Raw genomic sequence first — 26044 nt, forward strand, 5'->3', positions numbered from 1 at the left:
ATTTTTAATAAAAATCTTGGTAAGATTGTCCAGATTTCTATGAGTGTATTGATCATGCTGAAAAAACGTGTTAATAGACTTGTGTCAGGGGCAGCATTCAGGACAGTGAGAAATAAAGAGCTGACTTGCCCCTGGGGAAAATGACCTGGCAGACAATTCAATTTGGAAAGCATGCTGGAGCAGGTAAGGTTAGAATGGGCTTTTTTCAGAGAATGAGGAGTCAAGTGTTGGCGGAGCTTACCCCGTGCCCCACACCACCCTACACCCTCTGCCCTCTCACCCTCACAGGCGCATCTGCTCCTCTTGTGTTATTTCCTAGCTGGAAACTGTGACTTACCCTGGATTCCTCTTGATCACATTCATCGATTCCTGCCTGTTCTCACTGCCACTGGCCCATGAACTTCCCTCCCCTGGCCTCCCTCTGGACCATTCTGATCATCCCCTCAGACCTTCTCTCACTGCATCTCCACCGTCCTTTGTCTCCTATAAGATAAAACCTGTGTGGTACCCATGTCTTGCCCTGTTTATGCCTCCAGCCACTTCATCTAATTTAATTTCAGGAGTGCTTTGCCGTCAGCACTGAATACCAGGACCTCCCATATCTTTGAACCTTTGTGTTTTCTGGCCTTTTCTGTGTATCTATCTGCCAAATGTGCAAATGTTCATCTAAACTCTGCCTCTGGCACCCTTTCTTGATGGCCCCAGATCTAGTGTCTCAAATTATCAAATCATGTGGCCTTTGGTGATGGCCTATTTCTGCTTTCACTGCATAAAAGTTCCTTAAGAACAAGGACCTGTTTGCTAGAAACACATCCAACAGACACTGAATGCACAGTGGTCCTGTAGGTGGTGGTTTCATAACTGGCTAATTCTTCTTAGCAGGACACACATTTCCTCGTTGTTCACATTTATGACTTTGTTGTCACGGAATGTCTCAGGGCAAACACCCACCATCACATGCTAAGGACATACTGACAGAAGGGATGTGTGTATAGCTGGGTGTCCTTAGGAAGGTTTGAGATGCGTAGGCTCAGATTAAGACAGAAGGTGGGAGTCAGTTGGCTGTCAAGCAGGTGGAGATTTAGGGAATGCTCACCAGCCTGTTGGTTCGTTACCTACGTTTTAATAACCCACAGGCATTCGCTTTCAATGCAGTGTGTAGTAGACAGTACACAGCAGCCAATGGCTGTCCCTTTCACAGACAATGGATGTGTGAGATTCGAACAGGAAGAGATGAATACCTTAGAAGCAGTTCCTCAGAGATCTGCAATGTCTTCATGCATCCCTGTAGAAGGCCACCCTCCCCTGCCTGCCTCTACCACCCCCCAGGACACCAGGTGGGTCCGCCTGCCCCACAGCAAAGCTACATGGTAGATTTTGATAAATATTTGGTGAGTGAATGAATAGATCAATAGGTATACAAAAAACTAAGCAAACGTTAGTTGCTGAATGCTATGTATAGTTTTGTGATTTATTCAAGTCAAGGCAAAGTCTCCTAGTTGGTTTTGTCTCTTACTTGATTTTAGTATTTGGAAAGCCAGTGGATTCCGTAAGTGGCTTGTTTTGCCTTAGGATGGATGTGTCCTCAACAGCTAGTAGGTTGGTCCTTGTCTGAATGGTTAAGTCTCTCTCTCAAAAACTGTGTTTAGCCTCATGATGGGGATCTATGTGCTTGAGCCACTCAATCCTGAAAAAGTGGGCTATTCTTCTTTTACTCAACTGCTTTAATCCATTAAGCTGCTTTAATTTTTATTAAACAGATTTCTGAGTAGAAAAAATAGAGGTAGCAATCAGTGTTACCGGACTCTTTTTAAAGTGAGCAAATGTCTTTGATTCTGGACCTGTGTTTTCCTGACGGAGGTTTCAGTTTCATTGGAATGAATGCCAGGAAGGTCGAATCAGGCATGACAGTGGTAATTATCTTGTCAACACACATCTGAATCTATGTAGATGTTAACTTTGAACTTTAAGGTTTCTGAGAAAGTTGATTCTTTGAAATCAGACATCCCATCAATAGGTATAATACACAAAATATTTTATACTTTTAAATGCTGCTGCATTATCAAATGGTGACATATTATTAATAAAGGGAACATACAGAGCAATGGTTCATGTTAAGCTAACTTCGTATAAATAATGAATTCTGTAGGATTTAGAGAAACCGTTGTTCCCTAGTACTGTGAGGTCTAGTTCTGAGTGTTAGGGCTTTGAACATCACTGGAAATTTTGCATCATGAGTGAGGGGAGGGAAGGATGCTCAAACTGGGTCATCAGCTAGCACGTGGTACAATTTTGTCCTCAGGGAGCACAGTATATGGAGCGGAAGATTGAGGTCACAACATGCTTTTCCAGCTCTAGGTTGAGGGCAGTTCACTTGCTCATTTGCTCTGAGGTTAAAATTTGAAGACATGTACTCTTAAAAAAAATAATGTCAATGTTTTCTTTCCTCTTTAAATGTAAATCTCTTCCGAGTGTTCATATACAACAGAAGCTGCATTATTTAGATTTCTGTCCATATTCCCCATGGAAGAAACATGGATTGACTATCTTGACTCGATGGTTAAGTGTTGAAGATTGAAGCTCAGAATTAATTTTAATCACCTTTAAAAATATTGAATTTTAATTTTGAATAGGTAGGGTATTTATTCCATGGTTAAACATCTAAAAATGCATTAGAACACCTTGTATCTGTTTCTTTTTCCCCTCTGTGAAAAGGTTAGCATTGTTAGTACTTTTATATGTATTATGTAATAGTTTTGTTATGAATTTATAAGCAAGAAAAATGTGCTCTTCCATCCTCTTGGTATAATGGGGCACTTCATTTACATTGCTCTTCATTTACCACAGAGGGAGGGCTTCCTAGTTCTATGAAACAGCTATGACCTTCTACTCTATAAATATGTCATACATTTGCTATTTTAAAAAAATTACACAATGAATTTTATTGCATTTATAGTTGTACAACAGTCATCATAACCAAATTTTATAGCATTTCCATCCCAAACCCCAGTGCATCCCCCCACCCCACAACCTGTCTTCTTTGGAAACCATAAGTTTTTCTCTTTTTTTCTTTCTTTCTTTTTTTTTTTTGTCTTTTGAGCGCCACACCCAAAGTACATGGAGGCTCCCAGGCTAGGGGTCGAATTGAAGCTGTAGCCGCAGGCCTGCACCACAGCCACAGCAAAGCAGGATCCAAGCCACATCTGTGACCTATACCACAGCTCATGGCAACACTGGATCCTTAACCCGCTGAGTGAGACTAGGGATGGAACCTGAGTTCTCATGGATACTAGTCAGTTTCATTAACTACTGAGCCATGATGGGAACTCCTGGAAACCATACGGTTTTCAAATTCTGTGAGTTAGTATCTGTTCTACAAAGAAGTTCATTGTGTCCTTTTTTTTAGATTCCACATATAAGTGATAGCATGTGACACTGGTGTCTCACTGTCTGGCTAATTTCACTTAGCATGATAATTTCTAGGTCCATCCATGTTGCTGCAAATGCCATTTTTTTCTTTTTAATGGCTGAGTGATATTACATGTGTATATGTACCACATCTTCTTTACCCAGTCCTCTGTCGATGGACATTCAGGTTGCTTCCATGTCTTGGCTATTGTACATAGTACTGCAATGAACATCAGAGTACATGTATCTTTTCAAGTCATGGTTTCCTCTGGATAGATGCCCAGGAGTGGGATTGTTGGATCAAATGGTAGTTCTATTTTGAGTTTTCTGAGGCATCTCCATACTGTTTTCTACAGTGATTGCACCAATTTGCATTTCCACCAACAGTGTAATAGGGTTCCCTTTTCTCCACACCTCTCAAGCAATTATTGTTTGTAAGGTGGCCATTATGGCTGGTGTAAGGTGGTACCTCATAGTGGCTTTGATTTGCATTTCTCTAATAATGAGTGGTGTTGAAGATATTTTCATGTGTTTTTTGGCCATCTGTGTCATACATTTATTTAAGCAGACCTCTACTGATGGCATTCAGGTTGTCTCTTAATCTTTTCTTTGCAAACAATTTTGCAACAAAACCCCTTCCATTTTGCTCCCACAGAGGATAAATCCTTGCTCACCAGCCCGGAATTCAACAGTTTGTTCTAGGGGGTGTTAGAGAAGGCTTCCTACCAAATTTTAATTTCTTACCAAATTGAACATCAATCTGAGTACATGACACTGAGGAGACAGACATCACCAGAATTGTTTTAAATGTCTGAATGAGATTCTCCATGGGTAGCACTGAAAACTGCATCATGATTTGTACAGATCTGATCATTTCTCTTACTTCGTGAGGCAGGGTGTTTGCATTCTAGATGTGGTGTTTGGGGTCGTCATGGCTGGACACTGAGGAACTCAGGCAGACGTGTGTTGTTTCACACTCTTGAAATTGCAGTCCTCGAGCCAAGAACCAGGAGACTTGCATGACTGGAAGGCAGTCACACTTGGACAGTTGATGTTTTCCAGGGTGTACCTTAGCAAAAACGAAGGCTCATTTTAGAGTGATCTTAGCAGCATTCCTAATAGAGTATTAGGTGCAAGAGAATTTTGCAAACTTTCAGAACAATAGATATGCCTTGACACAGTTAATCGTCCAAAGTGTGGAGAAGACGATCTTGAGAAGAACAAATGCCATTTTGTTAACAAAAGCTAAAGCAACCACAATATAAGAAAGGAAACATATAGGTACCAACTCACTTGTGACTCTAAGCCACCTGAATTCTCAGCAACAAACCAGGGAGTAGCTTACACTGTTGTACTGACATATCTGAAAAAATTAAGAGTTGGTAGGGGTGGGTGAAATGGCGGGGGCGGGGGGCAGGTGTCAAAAAAGTACAGACTTGTAGTTATAAATAAGTCATGGGGATGTGATGTTGGCAGCTAAAATTGACAATACCCTATTCATATTTGATGGCTGCTAAGAGAATATGTCTTAAAAGTTCTCATCACAAGAAAAAATATTTTGTAACTATGTATGTGACTTACTCTGGTGATCATCTCCCAATATACACAAATAGTGAATCATGTTGCACACCTGAAACTAATATAATGGTTTTGGTTTTTTGTCTTTTTAGGGCCATACCTATGGCATCTGGAGGTTCTCAGGCTAGGGATCAAATCAGAGCCACAGCTGCCAGCCTGTGCCACAGCCACAGCAACACGGGACCTGAGCCGTGTCTGTGACCTACACCATAGCTCACAGCAATGCCAGATTCTTAACCCATTGAGCGAGGCCAGGGATCAATCCTGCGTCCTTATGGATACTAGTTAGCTTCACCTCCGCTGGACTACAATGGGAACTCCCCTAATATAATGTTATATGTCAGTTAATACCACAGTTTTAGGTTGTCAAATTTCAGATGGTAAAAAAAAAAAAAAGTTTCTTTCAGGAATTTGAAGACACAATGGCATAAGAAAAGCCTTTAATAAAATTTACTGAAGTGAAATAAAAACTGTCATAATGGATTCAGAGGTCTAAATCAAGCCTTAAATTTTTTTTTTTTTGACTTTTTAGGGCTACATCCATGGCATATAGAGTTTCTCAGGCTAGGGTCAAATTGGAGCTATAGTTGCCCGCCTACACCAGAGCCACAGCAATGCAAGACCCAGGCCTTGTCTGTGACCTATACCACAGCTCATGATAACGCCAGATCCTTAACCCACTGAGCGAGGCCAGGAATCCAGAGTCCTCATGGATGCTAGTCAGATTTCGTTTCCACCGAGGCACAACGGAAACTCCAAGCCTTAATTTTTAAACACTTAAAAAAAACTATTGACAGATTCTTAACATTATATAAATACATTATTTTAAGAGCTGCTATGTCCATTAAAAAACAGTAGTTAATCTCTTTAAACCAAAAATAAGTATCTCCCTCTCTTTAAAATAATGTTAGAAATGGAGTTAACCATTCAATAAGAAAACTAGAAATACAAAGGAAGATATATTATTATATACATATAATCAAGGAAATAACCAAACAGTATTACTAAGCAAATACTTTCCTATGGATGTATAAATTCAAAACATCTTGAACACAGCAAAAAATATTTAGTTTACAAAGGAGCCAAACATAAATACTTAGCTCCTGCCTAATTCTGGCATAAGAGATAATTTGAAGAAAAAAAATTTGTTGGTGTTACAAAAAGAGTACCTATGCTGTACACTTGAGTGCAAAAAATAATGTTTAATAAGTTAATTTATATTGAATTTATTTGCATAGAAATAACTTATTAGAGTACGACTAGTTAATACTAAAATTCACCTGAGAGACTAGGCAAGAATCTTAAAGAATATTTTCTCCAATGTTAACATAAAATATTCACTTCTTAGATTATATAAATAATTATAACCCACAGTTTAAAAACAGATACTGTGTTATATAATAAAGTTGATTAGCATAGAAATTCTGGGAAGAGAATCCAGTGTTGTTAAGAATTCAAGGAGTTCCCCTTGTGGCGTAGAGGAAAGGAATCCATGACTAGGAACCCTGAGGTTGCAGGTTTGATCCCTAGCCTCACTCAGGGGTTAAGGATCTGGCATCGCTGTGAGCTATGGTGTAGGCTGGCAGTTGTAGCCCGGATTCGACCCCTAGCCTGGCAACCTCCATACGACATGGGTGTGGCCTAAAAAAGCAAAAAAAAAAAAAAGAACTCAAGAAATGCTAAACTCAGAGCAATGAATACTAAATGAATACATATTTCAGTAAGTATTGGTAGGGCATAGAGCAATGATATCAGTCTAGAAAGTGAACATAGGTTCACTATGTCTACATATCTTGCAATAAGTTCTAGATGGTCAAAGAGTTAAAATTGAGTTTTTTGCTCTTCAGTTTGAATAAAATTATATAAAACGTTATATAAAATATAGATATTTATCTGTATATAGGGTTATTGAAATGAAGAATTAGCAGATAATGATCTTGGATGAATTAAAATGACATTTTGTTAAGGTTGTTGCATAAATGTTTATTTTTAGTTATACAATACATTGTATCTCCACCCCATCTCCGCTTTCCAAAATGAGTGGGAACAGAAGCCTGGGTTCTGATTTAAGAGTCTGTCCCACAGAAGCTGTGAACGCCCAGGCTGGGCCCTTTACATCCTGAAACCCCACCTTCCCAGGGAGGGTTATTGAAAGGATCACAGGGAAAGTGAGAAAACACTGTAAACAGTAAAACATTCTGTAATTATTATGTGTTACATGACAGGATTCCTAGGAACATTTTACATTTTAGAAAATGACATAAAGGAATATTATCTCAGACATTGGGGAAAATTGTAAAATATTTAGACTGTTTTTCATTAGTAGGTGGCTATAAAGGCATTCTCCTTTCAGGACTTTAATATCGTGACTGTGAACTTGGTTACTATCTCTGTCTGCTTTGAAGGTTGCAGTCATTGCTAAACAATGAATAATGATTATCAGTAAAGACTAATAGATACTTTCCCCTCTCTTTAAATGTTGTTAAAACACAATGCATATTTTAGTCATTTTAGAATGAGAATTATGAAGTATTAACACAAATGAGTTTTTGAACCATGGAAGTCTACTGTAGAAATAGGAGCCTTTTTCCTGTTTTGTTTTTTTTACTTAAAGTACACAGTAAGTGTATTTTTGCCATTGGTTCTTGGAACATGAACACTGAGGTTTCTTTATTTTCCTTCAAGAAATCACTGTTTTATTCTCCTTAAAAAATTAAAGACGTTCTCGCTGTGGCTCAGTGGGTTAAGAACCTGACATAGGGTCCTTGAGTGAGGATGCGGGTTTGATCCCTGGCCTTGCTCGGTAGGTCAAAGATACAGTATTGCTGCGAGCTGCGGTGTAGGTCACAGATGTGGCTCTGACCTGTGGCTGTGGTGTAGGCCAGCGGGTGCAGCTCCAATGCAACCCCTAGCCCAGGAAGTCCCATATGTCCCAATGTGGCCGTAAAAGGGGGGAAAATAAAACACTTTTAAAATTACTGTTTATAAAATTGGCTTAGATTTGTCTCTCACCTCAAAAAGCAGAGGCCCTAGGGAATGACTGTGAGAATAAAGAATTTTTAAGTTTTTGTCTTTTTTTTTCAAGTTTAGATTTGTTTTGGTTATAATTTAGCTTATTTCAAGAGTTAAGCAGCTTGTTTCCTGTTTTTCCAATTCTTTTTGATATTTAAAGTGACTGAGACATTTGGACTGGCTCCAGAACAGTGTTTTCATTTAAAATAGAGTAATTCCCAAGACACTGTGCCATAGGAAGTGAACAGTCACTTAGCACAGACTCTTAGATGGATTTGGAGTGTTAGCATGTGCTTAAAACAAAAATTTTTTAAAGCCATATGACTGTTTGAAGGGGGAAAAGAAACAGCAAAGCTTGTATTTGATAGAAAATATAATAATATAGTCCAAAGAGTGTAATTCTCTTAGCAGTGAACATATAAAATGTAAAATGTGCGTAGATTTTCATTTATCAGAGTTTAGGAAATGACTCATCTATAATATAAATCTTTGTAAGGACCAGACCATCAGCAGGGAAAGGACAGGAAGTTGGCAGGAAATATGTAGGAAGAGGGAAAGGCAAATTTAAAGTCAATCATTTGTGTGGGGTTTTTTTTGTTTTTTGTTTTTTGTTTTTTTTTCTGTTCGTGGGATCAGTAGACACAGTCAGGGTGCTTGTCACCATCAGGTTTCTGTACAGGTTTACCCGAGAGATGAGAAACTATGAAATCAACATTATTTTGCACACAGTTTTGCTTGGTAAATCTGTTTCATGCCCCTCATTCTCTGCACAGTGTATACATCTTTTTAGGTCAGAACTAAAGCCGTGGTCTGTATTTGAGCATCTAGATGCTTGACCTCTGTTCTCATCCATATGCTTTCCTTATGTAAACCTAAGGGCATTTCTGTGGCTTATCTAGTTGTTTGTGAGCCCCAAAGGTGGTGGCGATAGAAAGTTAGTCACATATTTTCATACCTATATTAATTTCCTTTGCAGTTGAGAAGGGCAGGCAAAAGAATGCCAGAAGTTTATGTATCCAGACCCAGACCTCTCCAGATGTGCTGTCCTCGGAAAAAACACTCGAGTTGGCACAGTTTAAGACAAAATGCGAGAAGCAAAGTGGATGTATCCTGCAGCTCAAGCAGCTGCTCTCCTGCGGCAACGCCAAGTTTGAAGCATTAACGGTTGTGATTCAGCACCTACTCTCCGAGGTAAGGATGTGTCCACCCTTGTCCTTTCACTAAGGTGGGTGTGGGGCACAGGGGAGGGGTAATGCCCCTGTCTTGTGACCGTCTTTACGTTAATAACAAATGATCACATGGAATTCATCCAGTTGGGCTTTTGCTAACTCACTTTGAGATCTCAGATCTCTCTAGAAGTCTGGAATTGACACGTTTCTAAGTCCTCCTTTTTCGCTGGAGCCTGAGACCAACATCAATGAAAAGATAATTGTCTGCCAAACGTCTGTATACCCCTAGACTGTATTAACACTGCTGATAAAAATTAATCGATCTAAGAAACAAGTGAAAAACTTTGTTTGAGCCATATTGAGGGTTTTAACTGGGAACAGCATCTGAGATAGCTTCAAAAACTGTTTCGCCCTTTAGAAGTCAAGGCACAGGTATATAAATTTTTTGAGACAGAGGGATGTATGTTAGATGACGTATTATTGGCAGTTTACACAGACCAGATGTGCAAGTACAAAGAGGTAGGTCCTCGTGACCTTTTACAAGATCCAGAGGGAATGTTATCTTTAAGGAGTTGTCTTGTTGATTCTAGGAGAGGTTGCTTTTTATGGTTGAGCAGGTATTTCTGCCCATGGGGGAGGTTTGGTCCATGTATAATGCAGATAGACATACAGCCGCACTGGAGTGGGGGGGGGGGGGAGTAGAGAAACTTCTTGTAGATTTAAATTGTCCTTGACTTGGCATAAAAATATGGATTTTGGAGTTCCTGTCGTGGCGCAGTAGTTAACGAATCCTACTAGGAATCATGAGGTTTCGGGTTCGGTCCCTGCCCTTGCTCAGTGGGTTGACGATCCGGCGTTGCCGTGAGCTGTGGTGTAGGTTGCAGATGCGGCTTGGATCCTGCATTGCTGTGGCTCTGGCATGGGCCGGTGGCTGCAGCTCTGATTAGACCCCTAACCTGGGAACCTCCATATGCAGCAGGAGCGGCCCAAGAAATGGCAAAAAGACAAAAAAAAAAGGATTTTATTTCACAGCATTAACATTGTTTCACCTAATTTTTTGTCTAACTCTATGTAGCTTTCCGTAGCACACTGAGCTTAAAGTTTTGAAAAATGAGGTTGATTATATTTATGGGTGGAAGAACACTTTTGCGATAACTCCCAGTACTGGTCTGGGAATTCTTCAGAATTTCATTCCTAAAATAGTCTGTGGTACAACCAACATGAAACAGATTTTCTTGGCTTACTTATTACTCTTTCTTGATATTCTACAAGGATGTTAATTTAGGAATTGGTTAAAATTCATTGAGAAAACCAAGTTTCTATGAATATGTGCTACTGGCATCCCTAGCAACAAAAAGTAGAGTTATTTAAAGGGAAATGACTGAGCTTGAGCTCTTTTTTTTTTTTTTGGCCCCACCCCAGCAGATGGAAGTTCCCAGGCCAGGGATTGAATCCTACGCCACAACTGCAGCAATGCCACAGCGGGAACTCCAGCTTGAGCTCTTTAGATGTTTTTTGATCACCACTTTAAAGGTGAGGGCACATGATATCTCAAGAAAACTGTTGGGAGTTTTCAGTGGCTCAGCAGTTTAAGGGACCCTTCACTGTCATTGCTGTGGCACAGGTTCAATCCCAGGCCTGTGAACTTCCGCATGCTACCAGTGCAGTCAAAAAAAAGAAGAAAACTCTTCAGTGTGCTTCTTCTGTAGTTAGGTTCAACCCAACAAACCTATATTCATTTCTTACAGAGGCTATTTGGATATGGTTTCCTATCTGGGGCATGGGAGACAGAGGTGAATGAGACTTAGTCTGTGCCTTTGATGAGCTACCAAGCTAGTACAGTTTAAATCAGTATTTGGTGACTATTTTACAGTTTTGTTCAAATATATACATATATTATATATGGGGGGGGAAGGAGAGAGAGAGGAGAGATAGAGACATTTGTCTAGTTTTAAAATTATAGTAGTATGGGAGTTCCCATGTGGTGCAGCGGAAATGAATCCGACTAGGAACCATGAGGTTGTGGGTTCGATCCCTGGCCTTGCTTAGTGGATTAAGGATCTGGCCTTGCCATGAGTGTGGTGTAGGTCACAGACGCGGCTCGGATCCTACGTTGGTGTGGCTGTGGTGTAGGCCGGCCGCTATAGCTCCAATTCGACCCCTAGCCTGGGAATCTCCATATGCTGTTGCTGTGGCCCTAAAAAGGAAAAAAAGAAAAGAAAAAAGAAAAGAAAAATTACAGTAGTATGCAATATTTTTGTTGTTCTTTAATGTGTAAGGAAGGAATTTGAGAGTTGGCTTATATGACCAAGTAAGTTAAATTGGAAACTTCATAATATCAAATGTGAGGAGCAATTAGTTTATCTAGTGATAAACCAATTATTTATTTTCCTATCGCTAGCCTAGCAACCCCATGTTCAGTCTTTTCTCTTCTTTATCCCCTGCACAAATGCAGTCAAGTCTGGATGATTTGAACACTCATCCCACAGTGTTCTTCCCCTTACTTTATCCCTTCTTTCCCATTTCCACTGATGCCAACTTTGTCCAAGCCCTGGATGACTGTGCCCTAGATTATGATGATAACGCATCTTCACGTTTGCACTCTCTCCCATAGACTCCATCCAAAGCACTGCTAACAGAGTCATCTTTCCAAAGTATGCCACTCTGCTGATTAATACCTTCAGCGGTTCTCCGTTTTCTAATAGCTGATCTGCCCAGTATGGGAGCCACTAGCCTAATGAAGCTATTGAGCATTTGAAGTGTAGTCAGGCTGAGCTGGGATATGCAATAACTTTTGTAGATTTGGGTTTGGAAGATGATACAAAAAAAAAGATGTGTAAATAATCGCATTAGTAATTTTTCTATTGACTGTATATTGAAGTGATAGCTTGGATATACTGGGTTAAATAAAATATTAACATTATTTTAACCTTTAAAAATTTTTTGTCTTTTTTTTTGCTTTTTTTTGAGGGCCGCACCTGTGGCATATGGAGGTTCCCAGGCTAGGGGTCCAATCTGAGTTGTAGATGCTGGCCTGCGCCACAGCCACAGCAACACCAGATCCAAGCCTCGTCTGTGACCTACACCACAGCTCATGGCAATGCCGGATCCTTAATCCACTGAGCGAGGCCAGGGATGGAACCCGCAACCTCATGGTTCCTAGTCGGATTCGTTTCTGCTGCACCACAATGGGAACTCCTAACCTTTAAAAATTTTTAAAATTGTGGCTACTAGGGAATTAAATTATGTACATGGCTCACATTATATTTCTTTTGGATGACTCTGGTATGTAACTTGGAATATATCTGTAATTTGGCACCAGCTGCCTCTTGTAACCTTCCCCTCACTGACTATATGCTCCAGGTATACAATCATATAATCATGAAGGTAAAGGAGAAGCAAGAGGGATTTAACATTTGTTGCATATTTACTAAGTACTAGACATTTGGGCAGGGGAGGATGCTGCATCTGTGGCATATGAAAGTTCCCTGGCCAGGGATTGAATCTAGGCCACAGCTATGGCAATGCCATACCCTTAAACTACTGTACCACAGCAGGAACTCAGTGCCAGATATTTTTTTCTTAATAAAATCCTCTCTAAGAACACAAGTTGGAATTTACAAGTAAATGAGGCATAGAGCTGTTAAAGTAACATGACTATAATTAGGCAGCTGAGAAGTGGGAGGACCAGGACTTGAACCCAGGCCTAGGACACTGTGAACTCAAAATCCCCTACAAACTTCCTCTGTTTTTTCATCCTTTCTTCAAATACCATTACAGGGTTGACACCCTTCTCCCTAATACCTACATGATCAAATGTTTCTTATAGTAGCATCGCCTTACTACCTGGATTTAATGTACGTGGATTCCCTATGCAAGCAATCAGAGTTAAAAACGCAAATTAAATAGATGAGGCAGCCCTACCTTCCATGCCTCTCAGTGAGCCAAGGCCCGGGAATGGATGTGCAGTGGACCACAGCCCACTCTTCCTTCGGCTGTGTCCTCAGCCCCTCACACCTCCTGTGGCGTGACCCTTCCATGTTCCACGTGGTCTTAGTGTTTAAAGACACTTCCCTATGACAGGGCCTGTAAACATAAGCCAAACCTTTGCCAGGTCCTCAGTTAGAGAGAGATGAGATCCAACACTAGAGAAAACATTCCACTGGTTTGGGCACTCAGAGTTGCTTCCGTCCACAGTAGGGAAACTCTTAATGAGTTTAGTGGATACTTGTCCTGTATATAAATTTCCTCTTATACCCAGTTCAGCTCCCAAGGCCTGTGTCATTGTGACTCCATTGAATTTCTTGAAATTCAGCTCAAAAATGCTCTCTTTCAAGAAGATGTTCCTGGTCCTTCTAGCTCCATGTTGTATCTACCCTCTAGTTTCCAGGAAGCGCTTCTGTTTCTCTGTCAGTCTTCTGCCTTATCAGTAACCATTTCACAGCTGTTTTGTTTTTTTTTTAACATTTTAAGGCAGGAAGCTCTCTGAGAGCAGGATCTGTTCTGGTTCTTTGTTAGGAAACCACCCCAGCTGCTACGGCAGTGCCTTACCCATAATAGATAACACAGTGTGTATCTGAATGAACAAATGGATGGAATCCCAGGTGTAAGATAAACATATAAAGTCTTTATGTAAATTTTTTTTTGCTCTTTTCTAGCTCTTTATAATCAGCAAATATTTACTGATTGCTTAATGTATACAGGGCACTGTTATAAAACAGTTGGAAAGGGTAGCTATAACCAGGGGAAAAGTTAAGCAGTTTTTTCAAAATAATTTTTACTTAACCCTTTAGTTCTCTTGTACACATTACACAGGTGATGGATAGATAGGTGTGTAGGTAGGTGGGTATAGATTGTAGATCTAGATTGATCTCTATATACATATACCTTGTTATTGCTTACTGCTTCTAAATGGTTTGAAAGCATGAAGTTATGGGAAAGAAAATGGTCAATTATAGGGAATCCTGGAACTATCACTTTTGTTGCAACTGTTTAATAACTACAACTCTAGTGGCAAACACCATTACATAGCAGAAGTTCTAGTAAATGTCTCATGAATCAGGAAACCAATACCATACCGTTTCGCAAAGGACACACTATTGTTTCAGTTTGTTCTAATCCCTGGTTTACCCTTGCACAGCGTACAGTGTTCTGTACAGACAGACCACGTGAAGGACACTTGGTCATGATCCCAATTTCTTCATAAAAGGGTACATTGGGGAGTTTCTAGGTGCACCTGAACAGGACAGAGGTCACCCCTGCCAAACCTCTGATGAGTCATTCAGTGTGCCTCCCTCTATTTTTGAAAGTGGACTCTAACCTAAAGTAGCACCTAAACAGAGATGAATTTTGAATGACAGCAGACTATAAGTAAAAATGTCTTGACACAAAAAAAGTGGCCACAACTCCTTGTGTGATGGGGGAGGAGCTCAGAGATGGCTCGCAGCTGAGCCATCTGAGGCGGCTCTTTGCTGCAAAATCCCCTGTGCTGGTGATGCACTCCCCAGCTAGCAAACTAAGGCCCACTGATGGGACCACAGCCAGAGACTAAGTGCCTGTGTCCCAGGGACTCCTAATTAAATGATGGTGAATCCATTTTTTTTTTCTTCTTGGAGCACTTCATATATTTAATGCATGAGTATAAAAGCATCTTTCTGGCCAGATTCCCACCTCCCCCACCCCCACCCCTTTTTTTTTTCACATTGAGTAGAATCCAACATGTTACAATACAAAGAGAATTAAATAAACTTGTTATCTGGACCAGAAGGAGTTTATCATCTAAGACAGAAACACTGATAAATAGAAAGAAACAGGCAATCCAAGTCTAAGTGACAAAACACATTTTATCATCTGCGAATAAGGGGTAAATGTCTTAAGGGGCAAGCAACCAGGACAGTTGGGTAACTTAACACTGAGTGTGTGTCTGTTGTGGTATGGGCAATGTGGTCGGCATTTCACATAGGGTCATGTTTAAAGCCCTTGAATACTCCATTCTCCTGTATTGCTTCCCCTCATCTGCCCTGAGTTATTGGGCCTGGACATTTTATATCTACCTAGGTCCCAAGCATCTTGATGCAGGAACTGTGTCTTAAATTTTTTCCATATTTTCCCCAGCATCTGGAATGGTACTTGGTTAATTGGTACTTGGTAATAACTTGCCTACCGATTCAGAAGGATAAATGTCCTGTCTAGACATGTGGAAGAAGGAGGTGGCATGATTGACAGTATTCTCTGAAGGTTTATAACATGGGCAGACACACAGAGGACTGGGCATTTGTGGAAGTGGGACATGCGTGGAGAGTGTGATTTGGACAGAAGAAGAGTAGGGTGTCTAAACAGGTTCATGGATGTTGGTTTTTTTATGTGCTCAGTGGAAGACACTTGTTGATCAAGGGCATTTATATGTACCAAGAATATGGGATAACAATCTCCCAGTCCTCTGCAAAGTAATGTGGAGGGAGGGATGCTTTCCATAGTTCAGGAATGCATTGGCAAGGATTAGGACAGGGTGGAGGCAGCACCAATAGAGAAAGTGCAAAGGATTCAAGACACACAAAGGAAGAACTGACTGACTTTGGCACAACCCACTTGACAAGAGTCCGAAATGACCTCATGGTTTTCCTGTTACTGTCCCTGGGATTGACTGAGGTTGGAAGAGATTGGTGACTTCTGGGCATTGAGGAAGGTTGAGTGCTGTGGACCTGGGGAAATAGCCACACGGGCACAGTCATCTCTTGGCATCTGTGGGGATTGCGTCCAGCACCCCAGCCTTCAACACATAACAAAATCCGTGGATGCTCAAGCTCCTCCTGTAAGATACAGTTTGGTCCTCTGACCCCCAGGTTCCACATCAGCCAACCTCAGATTTTGACTACTGAAATTGCATGTCCCTCAAAGCCCTTTAATAAGCAAAAAGATCGCCTGATAGATATTGGTGATAGGATGTAAAAATTCTCACAGAATAACTCCTGGAAATTATATACCAACTTAATGTTTCATATTTGAAAATATATGAAATAAATATATAAATAAATTTCCATATCTATGAAAAGTGATGTAACTTCTTGCCAGCTTTCCCTTCTATTAGCAATTTAGCTGCTATTGGAAAAGGGTGAATTTTCAGCAAGGTCACCAAGTGTGTTACAGATTGAGCGAAGATATCTAGTAAAGGTATTTTCTTGTCACTCAAGCGACGAAATTTGCTGATACTTACTTGAACTAAATTATGAAGGCGACAAAATTAAGGCCTAAATCTGAGCTCAAGAAAGGTACACAGGCGTATGGGATTTCTTTTTGGGGTGATGAAAATGTTCTAAAATTCTATTAGGTGATGGTTGCACCACTGTATAACTCTGTGAAAACACTAAAAAGCATGGACTTGTACACTTTAAGTGGATGAATTATATGCTATGTGAATTATATCTCAAAGCTGTCATTTTCAAAAGTATACAGTATATGTATTCTTTATTTTCTTCCATTTTTATCCAGGTTAGTTTTCCTCAAACTTTAATTTTTATGTTAGAAAACTCATTACTTATTCACTTTAAAAACCTAGATTTACTGATTTATGATTTCAGAATAATTTAATACTGCATTTTAAAAATCAAGCGTTTAGAATGCCATTAAGGCCAAAATGTACTCATTGAGGAAGTGTTTCTTAAATTCCAGTTACTGTTAAATGTCCACAGCAGTGCTAGTATGTTGTTAACTTAGCCCTTTTGTGAGAGACTACTACAAAGTAAAAAAGTCAAAGCCATAAAACATATCTGATCTCCAGTTCTCAAATCTGCATGTCACACTTAAAATGCCAGTGGGCCGTGTTCTAAGCATTCCCATTATTTTTTCCGGGAAACATCATTCATTTTATAACGTCATTTTAAATTCTAAGTCACAACACATAAGTTCACCATTCCCCACCTCATTCATTGCTCACTTAGTATAGAGGTTTGGGAGAACAAATTTCCCTTTTCTATTAGCAAGTATGATCATGTAATGACCTCAATTAGAAAGGGGAATAAAAAGACTCACAAATCTAAAAATAACTCCATTATCCACGCAGAGAAGGGCGGTTTTTCTTTCCACTGTACCAGCCGATATTTAAGTAAGTGGCCATCGATCAGTCTAACGTCTGGCTCTCGTTTCTCATAAATGATGGGCTGTGGCTTTAAGTAATCGCAGGCTGCTTGTGCCAAAGGCAGAAGCTGCAGCATCAGCTCCTGTGTGGGGAGAGGCGTCTGAGGCACCCGGTAACCTGCAGGACGCAAGCACGGCCGACCCCGGGCCAATGGCGCTCCTCCCGCTGCAGCTCTGAATGTAGGCAGACCGGACTGGTGGGTGGTGCGGCCACCTGTGTACTCCTTGGACGGTGCGGGGGGCGGGGGGAAGCTGGAGACGGAAGCTGGAAAATGGGCTGCTCCGGCAGCAAAATGTGCCTCTATCCTCCATGTGCGGCAACAAGGGTAATTAGTATTTGTTTATAGTGCTTTTCTGGAAGAATTTCAGGGACCGAGGCAGAGGTTTAGGGGGAAATGCTTTGAATGACAAGCAACTCTTGCCTGCAAAGGCCGGTCGCCGGTCTCCGGATCTCTGCAACACTGAACCAGATGCCTCGGGAGCTCCAGCTGGGGGATCTTAAGGGAGGGCATTTACCGAGAGCTCTGAATTCCGCCCTTTCCTTCCTAAGGCGCTGGTGGTAGGGAATCTGCCTTTTAAGAAACTACCTAATGGCAGTATTCGTATGCATGTCTGTATGCTTGCTCTGAGTTGCTGTCAACTTGGAAATTGTTCTCTTTTGTAAGACTGATCATTTCTTGTTTGATTCTGAAACAGCTGGCTGGCTTTATTTAATTCATTTCTCTAACATCTCCTTAGAATTATAGCTGAACCTTAGATCATCCTTAGAAAACAGTATGTAGATGAGTAAAACTAACTTGATTTTGTCTTTAAAGGGTTATTTTTTTGTGCCATGGCTCTGTGATAGACTTTGTATCTTCCCTTTAGCAGTAAAGAATTGGCCTCATAAGGAAAGTTTTTTATTTGCAAATATAGGACAAAGTACATATAAGTGTGTATGTTTAGAACATTAAATATTTATCTCAAACTGATTAGGCCTTTATTACCCTTGGAGGAGAATGCATTACGTCTTGAGTACAGTATGCATTAGCTGAAAGGTTCTGCGATTGGCAATGAAGCATGGCTCAAAGTAAACATTTTTAAATGGGCTGTTCAGTGCCTCAAATGAAAGTGTCACGAGGACCTGAGAAAATACAGATTTTTGAAACATGGATTTCCTTAACAACTAAGGGACATCTGTGTTTTTTAACAACGCAGACTGTCGGCCTCAGTGATTCATATCTTGGCTTCTCAATTCTGAGTCTCGTTTTCCTGGTGATAACGAATGTGTGTGTGCTTTACTGAAAGGGACCCTCTTGAAAACATGAGTAACTTGATGTGTGTTTTCCACAGCGGGAGGAAGCACTGAAACAACACAAAGCCCTGTCTCAAGAACTTGTTAACCTCCGGGGAGAGCTAGGTAAGAGATTTTTTTCTTTCCTCTTCTTTTTTTTTTTTTTTTTTTTTTGGCAAGTTTTGTGGGATGAGGGAAAAATGTGATTCTCTGCAGGGTGGCCTGAGTTGCACGCTGGTGCAAACACCATCATATCAACATTTCTTTTGAATCTTGGCAGCTTGACCTCAAGTTCACAGAATTCCAGGCACGGATCTGACTAAGCTTAGTAGAGCTTCTGATGACCAAAACATTTCTCTTCCTGAAGAGAGGGACAGAATGGTTTCTGCAATTGTGTGGATTCCTGTTAAATAATTCTATCGGTTGTTTTTTCTTTTCATATTAACAAGTGGTGAGAAAATTCCCTTTCTCACAGCAATAATATTACCCTTCTTGGGTGGTTTGTGAGTGGTGAGTGTAAAGTTAGAAGGGGGGTAGCTATCTGAAGAAGGCACATTCTGTAGTTATTGGACAGGGCCTGGTGGTGAGTAAGGACCCACTTTCCCAGAAAGCCATGTGCCTCTGACATCTGTGGCACTTGCCCCTGGTGCTACAGTTCCCAGGCTGAATTGTGTTCTAGCTCTTATCTCTCCTGGAAGAGTCCTGGGTTCTCGCAACAGAAACAATCCTGCCTTTCCCAGCTCAGCTAGCATGTTGGAGCTTTGGGGGCACCACAGCCCTAGAGAATCAGTTCCTGCTTTAGTGTCAGCCAGGTCTGGAGTAGCTCACTGAAAGGCTGAATGCCTTGCCCTTTGCGGTTTTCTGTGTGTTTGCTGAAAGTGTGTAGTTTTGTGTGTACATAACACAAAGGCAACAGTCAAGAGATGAAAATTTTGTTCCTCTAGTTCCAGGAGAAACTGCTCATTTTTCTTTGGACAACACCAGAGTTTAAACATTGTCAATGAAATTAGCTAGACTTGAATACTCTGTAAGTCATCCCGCCCCACCCCTCACCTGGGGGGGCAAAGATCAAATCGCCATGAATGTGGGGTGAGAACTTCTCTCTCTATTCCTCTTGCTTTTCACTTCCTGATTGGGCCAGGGCGGGGGTGGAGTGGGGGTGGGGGGCTGTGTATGTGGTGGTGGGGTGGCAATGCTAAACCATTAGCTCACCCCCAGATTCATAATACCTCGTCCAGAACATCATTTTCTCCTGACCTTAGGAAGGACTCTTGATGGAAAAGTAATTTTAAGACAGATGGAACTTCAGGCCCCCAAACACTTGAGAGTTCTAGGAAAATAGCTCAAGGAGACCACAGATAAGAAACAGTGCACTCTGATTCAACCCCCTAGCCTGGGAACCTCCACATGCCCTAAAAAGTGAGTGCAGCCCTAAAAAGACAAAAACAAACTAAAAACTCCGCAGCTCTGAGAGACATGTAAGGCTCTCTGCCAGGCTACCTCCGTTGACTGCTGCCATTTTGGTCGCCTACATGGCCACCTTAATTTGCTTTTGTCGATACCTTAAATAAGGTCATGGATATGGGTTAGCAGATGAGGAAAGAGGCCTTCTGTGTGTGTTTCAGGGTCCATTCTAACCCGCTGGGGGTGAAAAGGAGCCTACCTGGAGGTTCACATTTCAGCCTCTCTGCAGGATGAGGCAGAAACACCCAGGGAACACTGTTCTATTGAGTCATTTGAATGGGGCCGTCCTCTTGTCACCTCTTAGTGGGTGGCACAATTCAGGGCTTTCAGTGGGGACCCAGCTACTCAGCAGCTCTAGTCCGTCTCTTGGGCCACAGGAAATGCCATGGCCATTTGTACCCACTCTTCTCTTCCTATGATAGAGAGGGTGCCCTCGGGTGGCTTTCTTGTGGCTCTTGAGGTGTCAGGATTCAGTGGCTGGCCCAGCCTGTATCATCTGGTCACCCAAGGCCAGACTCACCAGAACTGTGTCCTTACTGCTGTTGAATCAGATCGAATTGCTCCAGTAACAGCATAGGGCATTTGGGCTAGGGTTTTGGTTCTACCCAGGGAGAGAAGAGAAGCCTTTAAATTGTTTTTCTGATGAAACACTTCAGGAAGAATGTTCTCAAAGCAGCCAATTTGAGTGATCATAGCATGAGCTGCCATGGAAATAAATAAGTTTACATAGCAAAGTTTACAGCTCAGTTTTAAAATCTGACGCAGTGGGACGAAGCAGTTAGACTGTGTGGTCACACCATCATATCTTTGGTAGTTGGGTGACCCCAGGGCAAGATCCTAATACACGTCTTCCGTCCCAGTTTCATTCTCTGTATGATGGGAGTGATCATCGTCTGTCTCAAGCGCAGCCACTGGGACTACATGAGGTAACTGTGTTGCAAAGCATCCGCCACCAAGACTTCACTGCTATTAAATACTGGGTATGAAGGAAGATGCATGCAGTTTGCAGCCGGGTAGTAGCTACATTTGCTAACGTGTGAGGGCAGAGACTGCACTGCAGAAAGGAATTGTAATTTGACCAAATATCATTAGAGATCCCTCAGGACAGGCTGTTTTTTCTCTTCACATTGAAATGGAAGTGAGATGCGATGGGTCCCCCCTTCCTGATCCATTAGAAGGTCTGGGGGTGTGGGGTCCACACTCTAGGTTGTGATTCATCCACTCCTAGTTAGATGTTACCTGGCTTGAGGACAGTTTCCTCGCTGGTAATATGCAGTTAAAATGTATTTTGCTGGATCATCGTGGAGCTTGAACAAGATGGTAATACCTATGTGGCAGCAGGCATAGTGCCTGCTCTGTCACAGGGAACTCAAGAGAGCCGCCACCATGGTGCCCTAGGTACACCCCCCCCCCCCCCCCCCCCCCCCCCCGAAGCATGCAGGATTGCTGCTGTCACTTTCCTATTAAGTTTTCTTTACTTTCTCTATGAAAATTGAGGCCAGGTTCCCAAAATACAAAGAATAAATGATGACTCATAAACTCAAGGGCACTGAAACCCAAGAAAGGTCGGCACTTTTGTTGTTGTTGTTCGCTTCCCTCTCTTCTGCCTCCTCTGTGTCCCTTCCCCTCCCCTTCAAAAGTCTGAGCTTGTGATCTTCAAATCGCTTGTGATCTTCAAATCGGACTGCCTAGAGCTGTCCCTTCCACTGACTGACTTTACCACTTTCGTCTCTCTTGTCACCCCAACAAGTGTCTTCTGCTGCCAGGTTACCCCCAGCTTCCCTCCAGTGCAGCCCACGTGGTGTCTCTGCCACTGAGCCACACCCTCATGGAACAGCTTACCATTTACTTTTTTTTTTTTTTTTGTCTTTTGAGGGCCACACCCACGGCATATGCAGATTCCCAGCCTAGGGGTCTAATCAGAGCTGTTGCCACCAGCCACAGCCACAGCCACAGCAATGCCAGATCCGAGCCGCATCTGCGACCTACACCACTGCTCACGGCAACACTGGATCCCACTGAGTGAGGCCAGGGATCAGAACCTGCAACCTCATGGTTCCTAGTTGGGTTCGCCTCCACTGAGCCACAACAGAAACTCCTCACCATTTACTTCGGTAGAAACGCATGAGAAACCGCTTTCAGTCTGCTCAGAACAAAACCCTGCGGTTCCCTTGGTCCCAGAGAGCCTTGATGTATTGCATTTGTGTGTTTACTAAACCTTGTGTTTTCCTGTTGTCTTCAGACTGTAAACTCTTTTTTTTTTGTCTTTGGTATTTCTTTGGGCCGCTCCCTCGGCATATGGAGGTTCCCAGGCTAGGGGTCGAATCGGAGCTGGAGCCACTGGCCTACGCCAGAGCCACAGCAACGCGGGATCCGAGCCGAGTCTGCAACCTACACCACAGCTCACGGCAACACCGGATCCTTAACCCACTGAGCAAGGGCAGGGACCGAACCCGCAACCTCATGGTTCCTAGTCGGATTCATGAACCACTGCGCCACGATGGGAACTCCCAGACTGTAAACTCTTGAATTGCAGAGATTCATTCCTGCTTCTGTGAAAAAAAAAAAAAAATACAATATGCTTTCCATTTTCATGGGTAATTGATGAAATATTTATGGGCATTTTAGGTTTTAAAATTTCTTTTTATTTAAGGACAGTATGTGAAAATTAATGAAAATTGTGCACTAAGAGAAACAGACCATAGTTTCATTACCGTGCCATAATTTATTTTGGCCCATTCTTTTGTATATAGGAATAGGAGTTCCCCTTGTGGCACACCAAAAACAAATCCAAGTAGTATCCATGAGGATGTGGGTTTGATTCCTCTTCAGTGGATTAAGGATCTGGTGTTGCTGTGGCTGTGGTGTAGGCTGGCAGCTATAGCTCTGATTTGATCCCTAGCCTTGGAACCTCCTGCACCATATGCCATAGGTGCAGTCCTAAAAAGCTAAAAAACACACAACTTTGTACTTTTTTTTTTTTTTTTCCTGTTTTGGCCACCTTCTGCCACAGTTGTGATATGTGCTGCAGCTGCAGCAACACAGGATCCTTTAACCTACTGTGCCAGGCTGGGATCAAACCTGTGTCCTGGTACTGCAGAGATAGCGCTAACTTGCACCACAGCGGGAATGCTTGATTTTTTTTTAATTAAGATATAATTTATATGCAGTGGAGTGCTTATTGCTCCATCAGTCTTGACAAAAACACACAAACCTAAAATGCCCATAAATATTTCATCAATTACCCATGAAAATGGAAAGCATATTGTATTTTTTTTTTTTTTCACAGAAGCAGGAATGAATCTCTGCAATTCAAGAGTTTACAGTCTGGGAGTTCCCATCGTGGTGCAGTGGTTCATGAATCCAACTAGGAACCATGAGGTTGCGGGTTCGGTCCCTGCCCTTGCTCAGTGGGTTAAGGATCCGGTGTTGCCGTGAGCTGTGGTGTAGGTTGCAGACTCGGCTCGGATCCCGCGTTGCTGTGGCTCTGGCGTAGGCCAGTGGCTCCAGCTCTGATACACACACACACACATACCTTTAGGTTAGGTTTCCAGTAGACCCTCTTCCCGGGGATGCAGACACTGATCTAATTTTTATCACTGTAGGTTAGTTCTGTCCATTCTACAGTTTCATGTAAATGAAACATACAATGAATTCTTTTTGTGCCTGGCTTCTTTCACACATAATGTTTTAGAGATCTTTCCATGTTATTGTATATGCTTCAGTTTTGCCTCATAGTCTCCATATTATCATGTTTAATAACTTTGGGAAATTCTATTGCGTAGATAGATGGGTATAGTATCATTTCACTTACACTTTAATATCATAGTAAGGCTTTTGTTGTCAGCTGTTGTCCTATCCATTCCCATGGTTTCAGCTACAACCTACAGAGTGACGACTCTTTTTTTTTTTGTCTTTTTGTCTTTTTGCTATTTCTTTGGGCCGTTTCTGCGGCATATGGAGGTTCCCAGGCTAGGGGTTGAATCGGAGCTGTAGCCACCAACCTACACCAGAGCCACAGCAATGCAGGATCCGAGCCGCGTCTGCAACTTACACCACAGCTCACGGCAACGCTGGATCGTTAACCCACTGAGCAAGGGCAGGGACCGAACCCACAACCCCATGGTTCCTAGTTGGATTCGCTAACCACTGCGCCACGACGGGAACTCCTCATTTCTTTTTCTAGTCCAGTCCTCCCCAAACTGCAGATACATTTTTCTCAGTGAAGAGCTGCCTCTAAGACAAGCCAGTCCAGTGTAATCAGAGCTTCCTGATTCCCCCAGCCCCATGCTTCCTAATCACTCTGCAGTGTCTCCTCATTCAGACCTTCTCAAAATCTGTGCTTTGCCTTCTGTGGTCACATTATTATTCACTTATTACCCAAGCTGAGGTCATACTCCTCTTCCTCCATCCTCCACAAGATACTAGTCTCTGTTAAATGTTGCGCAGACGTGTCCCTCCCTCGGCATTCCGGTTGCTACTGTCCTAATTTAAGTCCCGTAATTTCTCACCTGGAATATATCCCCTTGGTCACCCAACAGGTCAGCTTGCCTCAAAACCTGCTTCTCTCCTCTCTGAAAGCACCAGGACTAGTAATAAATCTGATGTGTGTCCTCTACTGTACATGTGTAACTAACAAACGTGACTTCACTTTGACTTTGGGAAGAAGTCCAAACGAGCTAAAGCTACCGTGTATGATGTGACTGTAAATTCCCTCTCCTCACACCTCTTTTCCCCTCCCCAGGTCCCACCCACAGGCTCCTTCACACCTTTTTTGTGCCTCTTGGGCACATATATTCCTCTCTGTTTGAAAGGCTCTCTCCTCTTCCCACTAGTTTTTGCTTCTCAAACTCCTTCTCACTTGTCATGTTTAAAGTCCCAGCTAAAACAGCTCACCGTCAACTGCATTTCTCCCATATCATTCAAGCAAGTTAACTGCAGCCCCTGCTATACCCTTCAGGGTATTGCTCTTATAGGTATTTGTCTACAGATCTCTTGTCACAGTCCAGCACATCAAGGGCAAGGCCAATGTGGCCTCCATCTTTGTAGCTCTACCAGCTGGTACCTTGTGCCGGCACTTGGTTCTTCTGATGCTTAGTACTTCAGCAAATGAAGGAATGATTTTACTGCTGAGAATGGTAGCTAGGGAAAGTTGGTTTTATCCTTGTAGTATGCTAATATTTGATGGTTTCTGTGCACAGATATTTTCCTATAAACTGTTAAAAAAAAAATAAGTAGCTCCTGCTGTATAGCCCAGGGAACTATATCTAGTTACTTGTGATGGAACATGATGGAGGATAATCTGAGAAAAGGATATATGTGTATACACACACACACACATATATGACTGGGGTCACTTTGCTGTACAGCAGAAATTGACAGAACAATGTAAATCAACTATAACAGAAAAAAAAAAAAAACCTAAAAAAAATAAAAATACAATAAAAAGCAAAAAACAAAACAAAACCAAAGTAAGATGAGCTATAATTCCCTACAAAACATTTTACATTATGCCTGACCATCCCGTTAGCTAGGTCATTTTGAAAATGTCAGCCCTTGAAATAAACTACAGTTCGATTTAGTGGTCTCCACAATCTACAGTAAACAATTGGCCTCCGAGATAGGGAGTAAGTATGTCATTCTCATTCTTTCTAGGGGCATGTTTGTGTAATGGACAGCTGTAATTATGCTCTTTTGGGGTCCCTAATTTTTATTACTCTTAATCATTATAATCATTTTTTAATTTAAATTAATGAAAAAGGTATTTTTAGTTCACAATTATTATTTAGCTATCAGAATTAATAGATCACATGTTTTTATACATTGATCCTGGTTGTTTGCCATGACTCAAATGATTTTAACACTTAATTCACTATAAAAACTCCTGGAATTTTCATAACAGTGATATAAAAGGCTAGTTGATTTTGCCCTTTGTGTGCACAAATGATGGGTATAGCCTCAGCGTTTATTGAGGCCTTGCTCTTTCCACCATCTGTGCTCATCTCTA

General features: G+C 41.7%; 1 protein-coding gene across 1 annotated transcript in view; it reads left to right on the forward strand.

Annotated features, from left to right (window-relative positions):
- Nucleotides 1-26044, forward strand: part of MTUS1 (microtubule associated scaffold protein 1) — a 175951-nt gene that overhangs the window by 128115 nt on the left and 21792 nt on the right. The window contains 2 exon segments of the mRNA XM_047771868.1: nt 8975-9189; nt 18633-18699. Coding sequence (XP_047627824.1) covers nt 8975-9189; nt 18633-18699 — 282 coding nt within the window.

The sequence above is a fragment of the Phacochoerus africanus genome, chromosome 3, assembly GCF_016906955.1.
Source record: "Phacochoerus africanus isolate WHEZ1 chromosome 3, ROS_Pafr_v1, whole genome shotgun sequence".
In the NCBI taxonomy this organism is placed as follows: domain Eukaryota; kingdom Metazoa; phylum Chordata; class Mammalia; order Artiodactyla; family Suidae; genus Phacochoerus; species Phacochoerus africanus.